General features: G+C 40.7%; 1 protein-coding gene across 2 annotated transcripts in view; it reads left to right on the plus strand.

Moving 5' to 3' along the window:
* rock1 (Rho-associated, coiled-coil containing protein kinase 1) overlaps positions 1–19,216 on the plus strand; it is a 34,508-nt gene that overhangs the window by 13,187 nt on the left and 2,105 nt on the right. For both annotated transcript variants that reach the window (XM_083928492.1, XM_083928493.1), the window contains exons 3-32: positions 1,824–1,924; positions 2,088–2,225; positions 2,400–2,575; positions 4,224–4,308; positions 4,532–4,676; positions 4,965–5,103; positions 5,340–5,431; positions 6,326–6,485; positions 6,682–6,757; positions 6,878–6,966; positions 7,345–7,393; positions 7,649–7,784; positions 8,226–8,317; positions 8,413–8,659; positions 9,629–9,735; positions 9,914–10,064; positions 10,978–11,138; positions 11,830–12,014; positions 12,910–12,979; positions 13,070–13,173; positions 13,332–13,497; positions 13,609–13,702; positions 14,129–14,217; positions 14,313–14,504; positions 14,598–14,763; positions 16,866–16,936; positions 17,079–17,167; positions 17,423–17,501; positions 17,648–17,909; positions 18,901–19,108. In XM_083928492.1, coding sequence (XP_083784618.1) covers positions 1,824–1,924; positions 2,088–2,225; positions 2,400–2,575; positions 4,224–4,308; positions 4,532–4,676; positions 4,965–5,103; positions 5,340–5,431; positions 6,326–6,485; positions 6,682–6,757; positions 6,878–6,966; positions 7,345–7,393; positions 7,649–7,784; positions 8,226–8,317; positions 8,413–8,659; positions 9,629–9,735; positions 9,914–10,064; positions 10,978–11,138; positions 11,830–12,014; positions 12,910–12,979; positions 13,070–13,173; positions 13,332–13,497; positions 13,609–13,702; positions 14,129–14,217; positions 14,313–14,504; positions 14,598–14,763; positions 16,866–16,936; positions 17,079–17,167; positions 17,423–17,501; positions 17,648–17,909; positions 18,901–19,108 — 3,919 coding nt within the window. The remainder of the gene's footprint in view (positions 1–1,823; positions 1,925–2,087; positions 2,226–2,399; positions 2,576–4,223; positions 4,309–4,531; positions 4,677–4,964; positions 5,104–5,339; positions 5,432–6,325; positions 6,486–6,681; positions 6,758–6,877; positions 6,967–7,344; positions 7,394–7,648; positions 7,785–8,225; positions 8,318–8,412; positions 8,660–9,628; positions 9,736–9,913; positions 10,065–10,977; positions 11,139–11,829; positions 12,015–12,909; positions 12,980–13,069; positions 13,174–13,331; positions 13,498–13,608; positions 13,703–14,128; positions 14,218–14,312; positions 14,505–14,597; positions 14,764–16,865; positions 16,937–17,078; positions 17,168–17,422; positions 17,502–17,647; positions 17,910–18,900; positions 19,109–19,216) is intronic.

Raw genomic sequence — 19,216 nt, forward strand, 5'->3', positions numbered from 1 at the left:
TGTCTTTCCCTTGAACCGTTTGTGTTTGCAAACCCTGTCACATATGGGTATAAGCCTAGGCGCAGAAAAGAAGGCTGTTTTTGGGTCACCGACTCTATGTGGGCTTGGACACAATAGGTGTCTGCTGCTTAGTGTCCCCAACAAAGGGGCTTTCATAAATGGCTGGTGACCCACATGATGCCGATCGTGATGGCTTCTTTTTTTCCACAGTGCCCTCAGACTGGGGGACCCCTTAACTAGTACCAATCACAGGCAGATAGTGAGGCTGAATTTCTTTCCTTGACAGATTTAGTATAACTTCCCATTTGTTTGCCTGTACATTTCTAAGAAATGGCAACTTAACATGTTACAGTGTTTATCCCAGAACTTGTTCTTTAAGAGCCAGCAGCATCTGATGTGGGGGCAGAGCGTCAGTGTTACATCTTGGGGATATAATATATGTCTTTAATTTCCTGAATTACATATAGACAGACAATTTAACCCCTATAACCAAACTGTTATTTCTGAAAATATTCCCCCTCCCGTTTTTGCCATGTTTTGTAGCCTTCACTTTTCATTTTCAATTGCTCAAGAATTCTCCAGTAAATACACTTTGCACCAAAATTAAATTTTACTGATATTCGTATTCATGTACAGTATTGATTAAGTAGTGACGGCTTTCATAGGGAAATTATCTGTTTACACTCTGAACCCTATGATGTGGAAGAGAACATGTGGTCTTCTCTCAATAAATCTGCAACAGCAATACATTATACGATGCATTTTCCAATAAGCGTGTTTATAATCTATGGTAAACTTAAATTCAGTGTTTCATATTTGAGCATCAGTCCAATCTACTGTAAACCCCTGGGCTAAAACTGCCATTAGGCATCTCCTCGTTTACTCTTGGTACAGTACTTTTGTGTATAGCAGCCAAGTGTTGGAAATGCATTGATGGATGTGGACTAATGGACTAGCGGTCTTGTGAGACGCTGGTCCTCTGTAGCATGCATTGCCTGAAGGGCTCTTTACTCAGAATCCTGGCCTACATGCATTGTGTGTTGCACCCCGATCACATCAGCTGATTGTTCTACTGTATGTATGCAGCGAGCTACTGGAAATAATCCTCCTCCGCCCGCACATGCATAGAAATACACAGAGTGTGTCTCCGTAATAGCACCATAAATATCCTATTTGCACCATTTCTAAACGTGGTTTATACTGTATGTCCCTTTGGTCCTCTGGGAGTTTTCCCGGGAACATGTGCTCACAGTGGAAATTACTCACTCTAAAATGTTCTCATTCTAATAACTCAGGCCTTGCTTTTTATTTTTAGATCAATTGAACTTGCGTGCATCCCCGTTTTCCATGCGCTCCAGTGCCAGTTGTGGCCCGTGTGAATTGAAAATTATTCCCCTAAGTTCAACTATAACCAAATTTGGCTGAGCAGTGAACACTACCTCCCCCAGGGGAGCTTGCATTGTTGCATTAGGGAGAGGCCAACTCTCAGTAAGCAAGTATTCCTGAACAGCAGCTCTCAGCTGTGCAGAAGCACTGTCGTTTTTTTCTGATCTGTTTGCCAACAGGCTGGATGTTCCTATGAAAGTCATCCTCTGCTAAATGTAAACATTATATGACAACTTAATGATGTTGGGTAATAAAAAATAAGGTAGATGATCCCCCAAACAAAATTCAACCACTGGAAACTGTATTTTAACAACAAAACAAAAACATACTTTGCATGCTCCCTCAGGCACCTTATACTGTATTATAACAACTTAAGCTTCTATAGCTTCTATTTTTTTTATCCCCATTTGTATTTACTTGTTTGTTTTTTTTCCCAGACAAGGAAACCATTAGTAAAATTCGGGATCTACGCATGAAAGCGGTGGACTATGAGGTGGTTAAAGTTATTGGGAGGGGAGCATTTGGAGAGGTGCAATTGGTAAGAATGCCTTTTTTTAAAATATTCTAATCCTGGCAATAAAGCTTTAAGGAGTAATGTAGTCAGTTTTTTTGTTTAAAAAGAATATGTTATTCCTTATGTGTTGCACTAAAAGGTTTATTTGTGAGAAGTATTTGAATACACCTAACTTGATCTTTTCCAGGTGAGACACAAAGCCACAAGCAAGGTATACGCCATGAAGCTGCTGAGCAAGTTTGAGATGATCAAGAGGTCGGACTCTGCTTTCTTTTGGGAGGAGAGGGACATCATGGCTTTTGCCAACAGCTCATGGGTAGTACAGGTATGATGTGAAAGCAAAACAGCATCTTTAACCTAGTTTATTATTATTATAGGCCACAAATGCATAAACCAAGTTGTGTTGAGTCTTTTTCTTATTAATAAATATTCTTCTCATTAATATAGTATTATTGTTATTCTTATTTATAAATCGATTTTTTGCTAATTCTTTCCGCAGCTCTTTTTTGCATTCCAAGACGACCGCTACCTCTACATGGTGATGGAATACATGCCGGGTGGCGACTTGGTTAACTTGATGAGCAATTATGACGTCCCAGAAAAGTGGGCTCGCTTTTACACAGCTGAAGTTGTTCTGGCTTTGGACGGAATCCACTCCATGGGCTTCATTCACAGGTAACAACAAAACTATCCCCTTCCCCCGGTCTCCATTGTGGTTGTTGGTTTGGTTTTCATATTGGCTGCAGTCAAACAACTTTATGTGATACGTTTCTGATGGAAAATACTATTTCTGAGGCAATCCTTAAAGTGTAATTCTGGCGCAGAATCATCCCATGATCTTTTTCGGCACTTACATACGTCAAATAAGCCATCGAGACAGTTTTTTCGTGTATGAACTATTAACGGAGAAATCCGTGAGAGTTGATGTATGCAAGTGCCAAAAAAAACGTGGGATGATTTTGAGCCTGATTTACACTTTGAGGCTTCATAGTCTGTTTGGAATTGCCTCTGAAACCTTGTCCAAAGTGAACCGGTAAAATAATTTGGGATGCACCGACACAATGTTTATAATGACAGTTTGGGTGATAGAAATGTTTTGTTGTTGTTACTCATTTAGTTATTCAATCATACAAATTTAATGAAACAACATTTCATATGTCCTTATTTCACAAGAAAAATAACTGCTTCAAAAGTCCTTTAGCTGCTTTAAACCAGTGTTACCAAGACAATCACTTTTCAGTATTTACATAACCCAGTGAACTTCAAGGCCTTGTTAGTAAGCTCTTCAGCTTTGCCTTTGCCTCTGCCTGTGTGGAATTTTCCCCCTTTCTCAAATGCTGCGGTTTACGTGATTGTTCGTTCTCACATGCTGTGCTGCCACAAAGCCGGCATTTTCTTTCACTGTAAACAAACCACACAGGCACACAGCTCCCTTTGACCTCTTACCTCGCATGTCATGCCAGCGCCGTGTCCTTCCCGGCTTCTTCTCCATAGCTGTAGTAGCAGCGCACGCTAGCGGGCTGTTGTTGGAGTCCGACTGCAAAAAAATAACAAATAAATATCGGCCCCCGCCATCTGTGAATTATCAAATATTTTCCAATAGGCAGTCAATGAGGCGAATGCTGGCAGATATCGATGTTCTGCCCAAAAAATTGGTGCATCAATAAAAAACTGTGAGAAATGTGCTATTTAGAAGATGTGGTAGTAACCTATGATCTAGAGGGTACTGTTATTAGCACAAATGCTAGTTACTTGCTTGTGTTCTAACTATAGATGTTGTGCTGCATTACTGCCTATGCTGTTCAGTTGAGTTACATGATGCTGGCTGAATAATATATCTTGGAGTAGTAGGGCAATCTATCAATCTCTATGCGTTGGTCAGTGCCAAATTTCCATGATAAAACCTTGTTTTTCCTTTTTATAAAATGCTTACTGATATTATTCTACACACCAAGTCATGTGCTCAGCTGCAATGGTGTAAAATTCACACCATGACACCCGTATTAAGTAGCTCTCTGCAATTTTCCCATTAGCTTGCTGGAAGTTGAAGTGAGAAGAAATTTTAAGAACACATAAATTCTGCTCCCTCAGTTCTCAGGCTCCTTCACACCCCATTACATCTGACCTATCACTGCAGAATACTGCAGCACCTTCTGACACTTCTGATTAGGAGAGCTATTTTTTCCAAGTGGCTCCCTAAAGCAGCTCTAATCGTAACTTTTGCACATAAACACAAAAGTGCTTTACTTTTCTTGTCCTTGAGTTTGATGTTTTTTGTTTGTGTGTATATGTGTTTGATATCACTAAATTCTTGCGTTCTCAGGGACGTGAAGCCTGATAACATGTTGCTAGACAAAGCAGGGCACTTAAAACTGGCAGACTTTGGGACCTGCATGAAAATGAACAAGGTATCACATTTAATTTCTCTCACCCTAATGAACCATAATCGCCATAATCACACCACGTATGCATTAGAATAAATGTTTTAAGTATGGGATTTTAAGTGGTTTGCTGATTATTTAGGTATATGAAAAACATGTAAGAGTTTTGACAAACAATAGTTTTGAGGGATTGATTTTTATGAAAAAGTATTTAAATTGTGATATTTAAAAAAATGCTTTTCCTCTTCAGGATGGTATGGTACGATGCGACACAGCAGTGGGAACTCCAGACTACATTTCGCCCGAGGTACTGAAATCCCAAGGAGGAGATGGCTATTATGGCAGAGAGTGTGACTGGTGGTCAGTGGGAGTGTTCCTGTACGAAATGCTAGTTGGTGAGTTTAAGAATAAGTTTTTCCTGTAAGGTTCAACATTAATGTTTATATTCCTGACATAATTTTTAATTTAATAGTCTGAAGTTTATGTTAAAAAACAATAAAATAACAAAAACTCTGGATCCCTTCTACCTTGTCTCCAAAATAATATATACTCCTATATATTTTTATATATTTATTCTATCTATTTACTTTTATATTTACTGTGTGTATATGTTTCACCCAGTTTGTTCTTACTGTGGACATATAGGTAACCCATGGCTCTTGTTTGTCTTGTGTTGTGCACAGGCGACACTCCTTTCTATGCAGACTCCCTGGTGGGGACCTATAGCAAAATTATGAACCACAAGAATGCCCTGACCTTTCCCGACGACAGTGACATCTCCAATGACGCCAAGAATCTCATCTGTGCTTTCCTGACTGACAGGTTAGATAGTGGCATACTAAGCACTGGATTTTGAAGTGGGTTCTTATCATTAGACCCTTTCCTTGTTTAGGCATTGATTGTGATTGCTTAGAGGACCCTCAGTGGAAAGAATCTTGATTGACATACATAGAAAAATAACAGATGTGCTTCTTTGTATAGAGATATTGCTACTTCTACTGGTGTTTGGAAATCCTAACTGTTGAAATAAATTAAGTCTGTCCTCCCCAACCCCCCAGGGAAGTTCGACTTGGCCGTAATGGTGTTGATGAGATCAAGAGGCATCCCTTCTTCAAGAATGACCAGTGGACGTGGGAGAACATCAGAGAAAGTAAGAACATTTTTACCGTCATGATTCTCACACCTCCTATCTCATTTGGCAGTCTGCTCACAGTTACTGCAATCATGTCAGCGATCATGTTTTCCATTTGACCTACTACAGACAGTTGCAGGAAATTCTTGTAGACGAGCCATTCATTCAGTATCCTTTCCAAGACTAAACGTGATTCCTGCTCAGAGGAATAATTGGCAGCACAGCCCTTTCGAGGCCAACAGCGAGGGAAGCAGTACGTCGCAAATGTTAATGCGCCGGGGATTGACACCAGAGCAGAGAGAGATTAGAAATGTGGGGCTAAATCCAGGAGCTATAGTCAGTTCTTTAGTGGCTTTATATTTAATACTTTACTAGGCTGAAGTCAGCACTTTGGTGTTGGCCCACCCGGTTGTTCCCCGGGCTGACCAGCCCTTCCAGCTGGCTGGTTTCCCCCTGTATTAAAGAGGGTTTCAAAAGAGATCTTTGATCCAAAAAAAATACTCTGAGGAGAATAATTGTTTCTGTGGCCCTTATCTAGCTGGAAAGTAATCTACTTCAAAATACAGTAATGACCGATTAAAAAAAAAAAGAGAGAGGGACAGTAAAGAAAATATGATTCACATCATTTGGCTTATCTGACCATTTTCAAGGCCTAATAGTAGCATAGAAATTACAGATTTATTTGCATGTATTATTAATCATGAAGAATGAGCATTATGGTTAACATTTTGATCTTAGATTGAGGTTTTCTCCGGTGTTAGTCCCCGTATTCCCCGTAGTCTTCTGAAACCTGTGTTGAACATTTTGGTTGATTCATAGACTGCCTTTAGCATACTATATATGTAATGAACCGTAGTAGCCCTCTTTATCTTGTATCATCATGAATCTTCTGTCTGTTCATGCCCTGTGTAGCGGCGGCCCCAGTAGTGCCTGAACTGAGCAGTGACGTTGACACCAGTAACTTTGATGACATCGAGGAGGACCGGGGAGAGGAGGAGACCTTCCCCATACCAAAGGCCTTTGTGGGCAACCAGCTCCCCTTCGTAGGCTTCACATACTATAGCAGTCAGCAGTAAGTCTGCCAGACACGTTTATAATCTATGTGCAGAGTTGTTGACTTTATTCCTTGTAACACTGAATACACATATACCTTATTTGGGAATTTAGGGCAAATATCACAGGTATACATCTTCCGTTTGCCAGTAAATGCTCCTATAATAAGAGGTTTCAAAATAACTATTGTGATAATAAAAGTATTTTGTTCCCAGTCTTTTGCGCAGCTCCAATCCCGCCACAAAGACCAGTGACAAACGTAGCAGCTCCACAAAAGAAGACAAGAGTCATGTAAGTAGAAGACTTTCTTGTGAGATGTAGAATATCTGCAAATGGCTTCCCTTTACGTAGATATCGGCAATATCTGTGTGTATCTATGAAGATCTAAGATCGTTTAATGTGTGTTTTTAGCTGGAGAATCTGCAGAAGAGGATCTACCAACTGGAGGAGCAGCTCCATAGTGAGATGCAGCTGAAGGATGAGTTGGAGCAGAAATGCAGGTTTGGGATAGGACTTTTATTTATACACAAGGTAGCTGCTTACATAGTCAAAGCACAGACAAGATGCAAATTATTTGTCACAGTCATCTCATAAAACAGACAACAGTATTACAGAGGGAGAGTCATTTACTTCTTTAAAAAATACTTAATCATTCCAAGTTAAATTGTGATATATATATATATATAACTAAATGCAAAAGGGGCCATAGATTAGTTATTATGACATGGTGCCAGTGTGTTTTTTGCCCTCTGGTTGCATTTGTGTTCTTGATTGTTTATGTAGAGTAAACCAGATTTTTGTACACCGCAATGTGCATGACGTTTTAATTTAAGAGACATTAACATGTAAGTATTTTTCTCAAACTCTTTTCTCCTCAGGACATCAAACACCAAGATCGACAAGATCATAAAAGAACTGGATGAAGAGGTTAAATGCTATTTTTTTTTCTCTCAGCATTCCTCTAATGGACAAATGATTATGTTTGCTGCTATCATCAAATCATAGCAATTCTATCCATAAGAATAAACTGCATCTACAGCTTTTATTTTGGTAATCCATATTTTCAAAAAAGTGTGACGATAGAATCAAAGGGTGATGTTAAATGTATTACTGCTCAGAGGCTAGATTGGGGATTCGTTTCTTCCTGCCACATCACAGCTGCTCTGTTGTTCCATGCCACAGGCAAACATGAGGAAGAGCGCAGAGGCCAGCATGTCTCTGCTGGAGAAGGACAAGATCATGCAGCAGCACAGATTCACAGAGTACCAAAGAAAAGCTGACCAGGAGGCAGAGAAGAGACGCAATTTGGAGAATGAGGGTAAAGATAATGAGGTGCTGCTGACGTACGATTCAGACACGGTGCAATTAAAGCATAACTGTAGAGTGGAACGTGGAAGCAGTCGATATTTAAAGACAGTTTTGTTGGATGTTAATGCCCTATCGTCTCAGTATCATTTGATCTGGTCAAGACATATGCCCCCAAATGGATTAGCTGGTGTCTTAGTGTGACCTTTATCCTGCCCACAGCCAACTACAGATCTAGTTAACTGTGATACCATTCACGTGTTTTTTGTGACTTTCCCATTCATACTGCAAGTGGATTGAGAACCAGTAAACAGTTAGTTGAAGACTTGATATTTTGTGCGTGTCTTTTAGTGTGATTTTTATCAGGAAATTGGGGATAGGATGTCGTTTGGGGTCGAAATAGGAGTTTATATGAAGCCCTGTCTAATTAATTTCACAACTTTTTTTTTTCTAGTGTCGACTTTAAAGGAGCAGCTTGAAGATATGAGGAAGATCAGCCAGAACTCTCAGGCCTCTAATGAAAAGATTGTCCAGCTGCAGAATCAGGTATACAGTGTACACACGCAGTCTGGACTAGTGGAGGACAATGTTTTCAGCTTCTTCTTTTTTCCCTCCTGATCCTCTTTGTTTTTGATTGACAGATGGAAGAGGCCAATGACCTACTGCGTTCAGAGTCAGACACAGCGGCGAGACTGAGGAAGAGCCACACAGAGATGGCAAAGTCAATGAGCCAGTTGGAGAACTTGAACCGAGAGCTGCAGGAGAGGAGCCGCGCAGTGGACGGGGAGAAGGCCCAGCTCGAGAAGGAGCTCCTGCTGCTTCAGAGCACCCTCGACTCAGAGAGGAGAAACTACAGTCTTGGCTCTGAGGAGATCAGCGAGCTACAAGGTGACCCAATGATATACAAACCTAGCCACAGCAAATGCAAATCCAGCACTGAAATACATAATAATCCATAAATCTGTGTTTATTGCATCAGAGCGAAAAGCATTCTTTAAAGACAGAGACAGGTCGGAATACGAATTGATACGATTTTATTGATACCAATACTGGTATGGATTCTGCTTACCGGCATGATTCTTTAACGATTCTCTTACCGATTCCAGATCAGTTTTCTGTGTGGAAAAAAAGACTGTAAGCCCATGTTTTATAGAAAGATATTTTAACATATTGCTGGTGTTACCACCCTGACTTGTTATGATCATTTTACAGACATTCCAAGCTGCACTGTTGTCATATTTAATTGCGTAATAAAGCCACACTGTGTCCTTGTGGCAAGTAATCAGCTGCTAAGACACAAGTTTGATGTCATTGCTTTGCAATGCACAGCTGTCAGGTAAACATGCCGGCATTGATAAAGGGAACTGATAAACTCAGAGGCATGCAATTCAGATATAAATGTATTACTAGTTTTCAAATGGAACTGAAGAACTAAAGCCAGGGAGGGCAGAATTTGCATGTATTAAGCCATCTGTGTGGTTTCAAATGACTCTTTTAGACTTATAATCTCACTCTTTCAGACATTTGAGACAGCTGCATATATCCCACCTTATAGCAGCTATCCCTCACTCTCCACACTGATATGTGTGAGACATGCCCAAGCACTGACAAAGCCCACAGCAGTCAAGCCAGTCTCTCATTTATCTGTCAGCCGCTTATCTTTTAATGGGAAGAAACTTCTGAAAGTCATAGAAGGAGAGAGGTAGAACGGAGTGTGACAGAGGGACATTGAAGACTTTCTGAAAGTCAGAACAGTATGTCAGACAAGTATTAGGCATTAGGCACGTTGTCATTTACTAAATATTTGAAAATATCGTAAGCGCCATGAAAGTGACGCACTTTATCCTCTCTTCTCAGCGAGGATGGCAGGGCTGCAAGAGGACAACAAAAGCTTGAAGCACAGCCTCTCCAAAGTGGAGGCAGAACGCAAACAGGCCCAGGAGAGGAGCAATAACCTAGAGAAGGTATACACAAGAAGTGTGTTCACGAAGTATTAGTAATATTTGTGAAATAACAAATGTGCTTTCACTCTGTAGAATTGTAGGCCTTGCTGTTATTTAGTGTACTTCCAACTAGATTATAAGACAGGTGTGTGTTCGGCTTGCCTTCATGTTTGCGTGGTGTTTTTACCCCTTCCTACAGGAAAAAAACAACCTAGAGATAGACCTGAACTACAAACTTAAGACCTTGCAGCAGCGCGTGGAGCAGGAGCAGACTGAGCACAGGGTGACACGGGCACAGCTCACTGACAAATACGAGTCTATCGAAGAAGCCAAATCAGCTGCCATGAATGGTATGCCAGTTCTATGTCAGAGCCTGCCCCACTCCGCTGTTTTCTCTCCACCTTTTCTATTTGCTTCCTTCTTTTTCTTGAATCCTGCTTGAACTCCTCTTGTCTCCTCATTTTTTATTGCCTCTCTTCCTTTATTTTTATTAACTTCTTTCTAAACTCATCTTCCTCTTCCTGTTTATCCTTCTTGTCTACAATCTGATTGGACACACCTGCAGGGGATGTTTGGGTGGGAGGAATTCAAGGAGTGTAAGCCAGTCAGCAAGTCGGGACAGGGCCTCATTGCATATTAAAGCAGGACTCTAAAGCAGTTTTTTGCAATAGAATGATGAGCTGTCCTAGTGATTTCTTGCCTTTCACCCTGTACATGCTTGAGAAGGCACATTGCTTCCATGATCGTGCTCTTGTCAATAATTAAAGGCTTAGTAGTATAGTAATAGTCAATTTTTACTGATCTGCATCACAAACTCTAGATTTTCTTTCAAAAGTTTCCAGCCATTTTTTTTGGACTTCATCTGGATCTTATACCCCCATGCAATAACACATTGTTTGTTTTACGGCTCCAGAATCACACTGTGCACCATTTACAGAAAACAAATCTTTTGAACAATTACAGCTCAAAGTATACCTTGGTGATGGGCAAAAAAAGAGGAAAAATTATGAGAAAATGCACATTAGTTGCTGATATTCAGCTTTTTTTCTTAATCCAGTTGTTACATATGTTGTACTGATCGTCACACATTAATAAATAATCACAATAGATGGTGTTCTTGCTGTTTCTGTAGTTATTGAAAATGGAAGGAAACTGTCAGAATTTAGACACATTGGACAGATGGATAGTTTGGTGTGAATTCAGGGCTACCAGTTGGCAGTAGAACCAGAAATTGACTGTTTTTCTGTCACTGTCCAACTCCAGCTGTTCAACAGAAGATGTCTGAGGAGAATGGCGCAAGAATGCGAGCGGAGAGTCGGGTAGTGGAGGTCGAGAAGCAGTGCTCGATGTTAGAGTTTGACCTCAAGCAGTCTGTGCAGAAGATGGAGCAGCTGATGAAGCAAAAAGAAAGGTTGGAAGATGAAGTAAGTAACCCCCTCTCACTCTGGCTCTCCTTTTATTTTTTTTTTTAAATAATATTTAGGCGCATCAAATAAAGATGCCTTTGTGTGCCTTACACTCAACGGTCACTTTATTAGGTGCATCTGTCCAACTGCGCGTTAACGCAAATTTCTAATCAGCCAATCACATGGCAGCAACTCAATGCATTTAGGCATGTAGACATGGTCAAGATGATCTGCTGCAGTTCAAACCGAGCATCAGAATGGGGAAGAAAGGTGATTTAAGTGACTTTGAACGTGGCATCGTTGTTGGTCCAGACGGGCTGGTCTGAGTATTTCAGAAACTGCTGATCTAATGGGATTTTCACGCACAGCCATCTCTAGGGTTTACAGAGAATGGTCCCAAAAAGAGAAAATATCCATTGAGCGGCAGTTCTGTGGGCGCAAATGCCTCGTTGATGCCAGAGGTCAGAGGAGAATGGCCAGACTGGTTGGAGCTGATAGAAAGGCAACAGTAACTCAAATAACCACTGGTTACAACCGAGGAATGCAGGAGAGCATCTGTGAACACACAACACGACCTACTTTCTAGCAGATGGGTAACAGCAGCAGAAGACCACACTGACACTTTATTAAGCACCAGGTATGCCTAATAAAGTAGTTAGTGAGTGTATATCGGTGATATCTCACCTCTCTCATGTCATATCTTCCCCAGGTGAAGAGTCTGCGGATACAGGGAGACCAGGAGTCAAGCAAGCGTCTCCAGGCTCAGGGCGAGTTGAAGAGCCGCACGCAGGAAGTGGATCGTCTCAGGTGTTCAGAGAAGCAGCTCAAACAGGAGATCAACACAGCACTAGAGAATAAACGCTCGCTGGAGTTCCAGCTGGCGCAGCTGACTAAGTGAGTGGCCTTCCTACATTAGAATTTTAAAATTCATGTTATTGTAAAATTGATTGATTGCTTGATTTTGTCATAAATTTTTTTTGCATATGTTGTACATCTACTGTTCATCCATGTCTCTGTGTAGAAATTGTAATAATTGGAACTCAACTGGAAGCAGCTGCAGTCAGGAGCTCTTATTTGGTGTTATTACTGCACCGGCCGTAATGCTCTTTGGAAGTCGAGGTGTTAATTGCCATACAATTGCTTGCTATTTTCAAATAAGCGCTAATATTCCAGCTTAGAGGGTGAATATGCCAAAGCTCTTCTGAACCAGTGTGTACATCAAAGGATTAGGGTTTAGAGTCCAGCTCCATCCACTCCATCGCTAATCCCTCTGCTAGTGCTGCAGCCAGTGCCGCTGGTTGTGATGCTAGTTATAATTTACTACAGGCTGGCTGTTTGCCTGGCTAAAGAGTGTTGTTTAGAAAGTGCTCAACTCTTGAGTGTGTGGTATTTAGGGGTGAGCCCGTATAGTCGACCAATCGACGATTCGCTCGGAGGAGTCTGATTCAACTGCCAATCTCATAGTCTCTAAATTGTGCTATCCAGGATCAAGCATGTCAGAGTGCGTCTTGGCTGGGCTTTAAATCTATCTGGGCGCCAGAAATACAACAGTCTGATATTGTTTAGTCATCAGCATCATTTAATTTGAGTATTAGCGCATTTGTTGTTTTTCATTATAGACTGTTAATCTGACACCTTCTGACACAGCGCTGTTAAAGTGAAACTACAGTTCTAAATATACTGTCTGCTATTGTCAAAGAAAGACACCCCTAGTGGTATTCGCTAGATACGTAGAAATAATGAGGAAATGAAAAAAAGTACTTAATGTATTTGGTTGATGTGTCAACAGACAATACAGAGGCAACGAGGGACAGATGAGGGAACTTCAGGACCAGCTAGAGGCTGAACAGTATTTTTCTGTAAGTATACATCTCATTATCCTAATGTCCCTGTTGTCTCTAAACAAATGTGAATGTCATCGGCTAAACTATCTGTCCGTCCTCCCTCAGACGCTTTACAAAACTCAGGTAAAGGAACTAAAAGAGGAGATTGAGGAAAGGAACCGGCAGGTACAAGAGGCTCATAAAAAGGTGCAGGAGTTGTGCAGTGAAAGGTAAGAGACTCTGTTCTATGTAGATAAAGCCACCCCAATATAAGCTAATGGTTTTATGTCCTATTTTTTTGTGGTCTTATGATAAACAGCTGACGAGACAAGGTTATGTGAGATTAAAAAAAAACAACACATATTTGTTTTATCTTCTATCTACAAAGGGACTCCCTGTCTGCCCAGTTGGATCTGACAGTGACCAAGGCCGAGTCAGAGCAGCTTGCCCGGGCACTGCAGGAGGAACAGTACTTCGAGCTCAGCCAGGAGAACAAGAAGGCAACCAGTAGACATAAGCAGGAGGTTGTGGAGAAGGAGTCTACTATTGCACGGGTAAGCAAAAATCCCTCCACAGTGTATATTATGTTGTTCATTTAGTAAGATGCAACTTAATTTATTGTCTCCATTTTGAGTGAAAGAGGTGCTATTGACATTTCTCTGCAGCTTGAGGAATCCAATAAAACTCTGACCAAAGATGTGGAGAACCTGAGCAAAGAGAAGACTGAGTTAACTGAGAAGCTTAGTACCCAGGAGGAAGGTACTGTTCCTTCATTGACCTTTAAATGGAGGCCTAAACATGACTCAAGTCTCAATAAATACATTTAGAAGAAAAAAAATACAGGAAATAAATAAATACAGAAATATATAAATGCTGAAATAAATAAATAAATGCATGAATAAATATTGCATTAACATATGGACACAGAAATCAATAAATATAGGTGAACAAAAATGTAGAAACAAATATGAAGCATGCATTTATTCTTTTATTTATACATAAACATAATGTATTTATGCATTTATTTAATTCATTTATTTCAGCATGTATTTTTTATTTTATTTCTGTATTTATTTATTCTTTATTGCGTTTAAGTATTGCATTTAAGTCATGTTTAGACCTTCATGTCTCTTTGTTGCCTCATAATTATGTGTTTGCACAAGCTGAGTCTCTTTTTCTTGACAGAGTATGCAGCTCAGAAGGAAGAGATTGCAAATACAATCAAGGCCAACTACGAGAAGGTCCTGAACACAGAGCGCACACTGAAGACTCAGGTAAAACACGTTTTAGTCAGAAGCAAACCCGAGTAACGCAAGTGGAGATTGGTAGCTTATGCTTTCCAACTATTTAACTACTTTTAAAATATCAGGCGGTGAACAAGCTGGCAGAAATCATGAACCGCAAGGACATGAAGCTAGACCAGAAGAAGAAGGGCAGTACTGCCGACCTGCGGAAGAAGGAGAAGGAGAACCGCAAGCTCCAGCTGGAACTTAACCAGGAGAAGGAGAAGTTCAACCACATGGCCATCAAGTACCAAAAGGAGTTGAGCGAGATGCAGGCGGTAAGTTAAAGAAGTCTCAGAACTGTAGAGGGCAGTAACATAAAAGGTTGTCCTTGTTTTTGAACCCCAGTCTCATGACTTTGCTACCAACAGCAACTGGCGGAGGAATGCACATATCGCAACGAGCTGCAAATGCAGCTGGACAGCAAGGAGAGCGACATCGAGCAGCTTCGGGAGAAACTGAACGACCTGCAGCTGCGCATGGATAACTCTAGTGTCACCAGCTTGCAGACAGATGAGACGGACAGCAACATCGCAGGTAAGGTCACCTCAGCGCCTAACTGGACACTGCTGCTGCTACTTTTACTCCAAACAAGAAACTCAAGTCCCAAATGCAGGATTCCTCCTTAGGTATTAAGTCTGAAAAAAGTCGGGAAATCAAATTCAAGAGCATCGAAATAGTCTCAAAATCACATTGAAGGTATTGGATGAGTCTTAAAACAACAAAAACAGTGAAAGGTGTATAAACGGTCTTCAAAATGTTAAGATATGTTGCAACTTGTGGATTTTAAAACCTTTTATGCCTCATGCTATTAGCGTGTTGTGGCAATTAGAAAAAAAGTTACAGAGGCCAGCGTATTTTTTAAATATCAAATTATGATACAAACGTTCAAGAAGGAGTTTCGTGTTGAGTTAATATGCATCCACTACTCACAAATTTGAATACCACACTCGCATACACTCACTTATCCCATTTTTTAACATCAAATTGTGTTAAGAATTTTACAAATCTTGACTTTTCGTTTTGGTTAAAATAGATGATATTTTGACATGGTTCCCAAAAAATTATTTGTAAGTCACACTAAAAAAACTGCATCACAGGAAACGATCAAACATCTTAAGGACTAGTGTTTAACTTTAACTGAACATGAGTATATGATTTGTTTATTAACAAAAGGCTGTTGTAGTGGTTCTGTATTCCAGTCTTGTTACTTTTTGCGTATGATATTTCTATAATAGTTAAAGTAATGAATCAGTGTTAGGAACCTTGTTCTAGTTGTACTATCAGCTAATAGATTTAATTGGTGCTTGTGGTTTTACTTTTAGTACATTTAGGGGGAAGCTGTGGCCATCTCTCAATTTAGTTTTTAAAATCACGCTGCCGTACTTAACAGCTGAACAATGACGCCTCCTCTAGCACATTTCTTTACAAATATTCCTTAATCTAGATCTGTTTTCTTATATGCTGGTGTCTGTGGTTAAATCATTCTCTCTTTATTCCCCTCATGTCCAGTCGGTTCTCTTCTTATCTTTGTAACGTCTGTTCCTTTCCCTCTGTGAGTAACTGAGTGGACAAGAGCCCCTCATGCCTGGCCTGTGCTGCAGCTGTTGTGTTTGTGTAGTTTTTTTTGTGTTTTTTTTTTTGCCCCTGATTTTTTTTCTTAAATATTCTTTTGCTGGAGGTGAGAAACCCATCTCTGTTGGGGGGAATTCAACAAGACTTTTGAAAGACGTCTGAGGGAGTGGAGAGAAACATATCTTTCCAAATTGTCAAAACAGTCCGACCAACAAAATTTTAAACATGAACTTTGACAGGATGTTGAGCAAAAAGGCTTTGGTTAATGCCGCAAAGTCAGCCCCGACGGTAAAGTAACCACGTCAGATCGAGGTTACCGTCATGCTAGACTACGCCCGATGTGAGGTCTACGGCCTCATTCTCAGCACCTTTCAAAATATGTCTTGAAACTGAAAAGGCTATATATATATTTTCTTTCATTTATGGCACTGTGTGCGTCAAACACTTAACACTCTTATTGTGTGTTTTTCTTTTTTTTTGGCATGTTCACCTAGAACTACTGCTCGCTTGGACACGAAGACCTGCCTCACTTTGTCACATTTAGTAGACAAGCCCCTCTAAGTTCACTGTTCCCATTTAACTCGTGTTTTTGCAGCTGCATGCACTTGAAATTATAATTTTAGCACCAAATAATGTATATACCCTGCAACGCACATGGTTGTTCTTTAATAAAAGGAGTGAGTGATCAAGCTAATTGAGAGAAAATACATACTAATTCCTGCTGCGAAAAGAGTTTTAAAGAACATTTGAAAGGATAAATTGTAAGATGCTCTGCTAAAATGCTGTAAGGACTTGCACATGTCTAATATGTTACTCCTGCATGGGTAGTGTGTAGTAGCAGCATGGGATATCTAAACTAATCTCTCTGCCCTCCAGTGTAGTTACCTTAAAGCTGGCAGAACTCCTTGAGTGGTTCACCTGCTGTTTTGAAACAATTACAGTATGACCTTTGTCACTTAAACCCCCCCCAGTTGAGTTTGTATTTAAACACCAAACACTTTTCTGCAGTGCATTTAATCGACTGCATAGATTTGTAAGTTTTTGTCATCTGGGCTGCTTTTCAGAATCCAGATTGGAGGGTTGGCTGTCCATTCCTAACCGTGCTAATATAAAGCGATACGGATGGAAGAAGCAGGTATGTTGTGTTTTATTTGGAGTTTCCTCTGCGCACCTGCATTGTGTTGTGAAGTCTGTTATGGTTTAAGAATGTTCACAACCCCATTGAGGGCAATATCCGTCTTCCTCTCATTGTCCTTTTTTTAAAAAAAAATCTGCAGTATGTTGTGGTGAGCAGCAAGAAGATTCTGTTCTACAATGATGAGCAGGATAAGGAACAGTCCAATCCCTCAATGGTACTAGATATCGAGTAAGTATGTTTTTTTGTGCTCCTTTTGACGGTCACAGTTAAAGTTTTTTTTAAAAAGGAAAAGATAATTGCAAGAAAAGGCATTATCTACAGAGGTCATGTTGCAGGAGTTGTTACCGTAGACTGTGAATAAAGATGGATGGTTTAACAGTTCCCCAAAAGTAAAACCAAAATCTTTGCCCATCTTCATATACAGTCTATAGTGTATGGTTGTGATATAAGATGTAATTGCTGATATTGCGCCTTCTTGTGCAGTAAACTGTTTCACGTGAGACCGGTGACACAAGGAGACGTGTACCGAGCTGAGACAGAAGAGATTCCACGGATATTCCAGGTTGGAGGCTTCTTCCTGTGCTGGATTTTTCTAGATTTTCATTCTGCTTGGATTTATGATTTCTAAAAATGTCAAGTCAGATTCTGTGGAGCTCTGCTCAGCCTCAGAAATGCTTATTTTAAGGCCCTCTCTCTGTCTGTATTCAGATTTTGTATGCCAATGAGGGGGAATGCAGGAAGGAGGCGGACATGGAGACGGTCCCTCAGGGCGACAAGACCAACTGTCTCCCACACAAAGGCCACGAGTTCATCCCCACGCTATATCACTTCCCTTCCAACTGTGAGGCCTGCTCCAAGCCTCTGTGGCACGTCTTCAAGCCGCCTCCGGCCCTGGAGTGTCGCCGCTGCCACGTCAAGTGCCACAAGGACCACCTCGACAAAAAGGAGGACGTTATTGCTCCTTGCAAAGGTAAAGTCCTGTCTAGAAGATGAGCTATCTTTAATTGTAAATGTTTTACGGTACTTTCCATAAAATAACTGTATAGCATCGGTGATATTCGCAATGCCTCTTGAAGAGTTAAAGGGTCTGTTCTCACCTGGTGTTAACATCCGTCCTGAATGATCAGATCACAAGTGGACAGCTCTCAGTATGTCTGTTCACACCTGGCAGGAAAATAAACAAATTACAGGGGACTACTGTAACTAAAAAATTGATAGGAAATAAAATGTTTATCCATTTCACAACGACCCTAGCTTTGTCAATAGCAACAGCATAAGTTACAAAGAAACAACAGGAATACGTATAGCAATATATCCTACATATTTGTGACTTCAGATAAATTTTTATTAACCCAAAAATAAGGTTATTATCCACCCACGGTCACTGGGGCTGCCTTTTTTAAGGGAAAACACAAAAGAGTTCCAGAGAGCTGGATAAATGCAGGGTAACAAACACTGCCCACTGATAATAACATGCAGAACACACGATTCACTCTCAGACACATGAAAACGACTTAAATAATAATGTTTAAAAATACAAAAGAGCGGCCAAAATACACAGAGCTGCCTGTGGCTCAGGTCGCATTCCGTTCACACTGCTAAAAGAATCCTATGTATACAAGTGGCTCAAACCACCTCCGAATGTGGTCTGATTGATCTGATCTCACTGCATCCTCTGTGCATTCACACTGTTACTTAGAGCTGTCCAGTCGGGCTCTGATCACTCAGGACGGATTTAAGAAATAGAAAATGTACCCAATCCAAACTGGTAAGGCTTGTTGGACTCCATGGGGCTGTCACGGGGGGAAAACTAAACAAAAAAATGAGTGTTGGACAGTTTATCAGTTTTTTTTTCCTTTTTGTGTGTGTTTTACTTGTCAACCTTGACATATAGGGTAGTTTTGAGGTCATCATGTCAGAACGTGTTCTTGATCTGCAACACATTGTGCCCTTCCCTACAGTAAACTACGATGTGACCTCTGCGCGGGACATGCTCCTGCTCGCCCTGACCCAGGATGAGCAGAAGAAATGGATCGGCCACCTCGGAAAGAAGATTCCCAAGACCCCACCATCCACATTTTCAAGAGCCTCGCCTCGTTCTATGTCCACTCGCTCAGGACCAAACCAGTCCTTCCGCAAGAACCCTAAAAGCAATACAGGAAAGCTGAGGTAACTTGACAATTTGTGGGGCGATGTCTAGGCTTTTTGAGATAATTGCATGACATACAATAAGACACTGTTACTATTGTTTTAGGCAGTAAGTGAGGGTGTGCTGCA

Source organism: Echiichthys vipera (genome assembly GCF_963691815.1).
Source record: "Echiichthys vipera genome assembly, chromosome: 15".
Lineage (NCBI taxonomy): Eukaryota > Metazoa > Chordata > Actinopteri > Perciformes > Trachinidae > Echiichthys > Echiichthys vipera.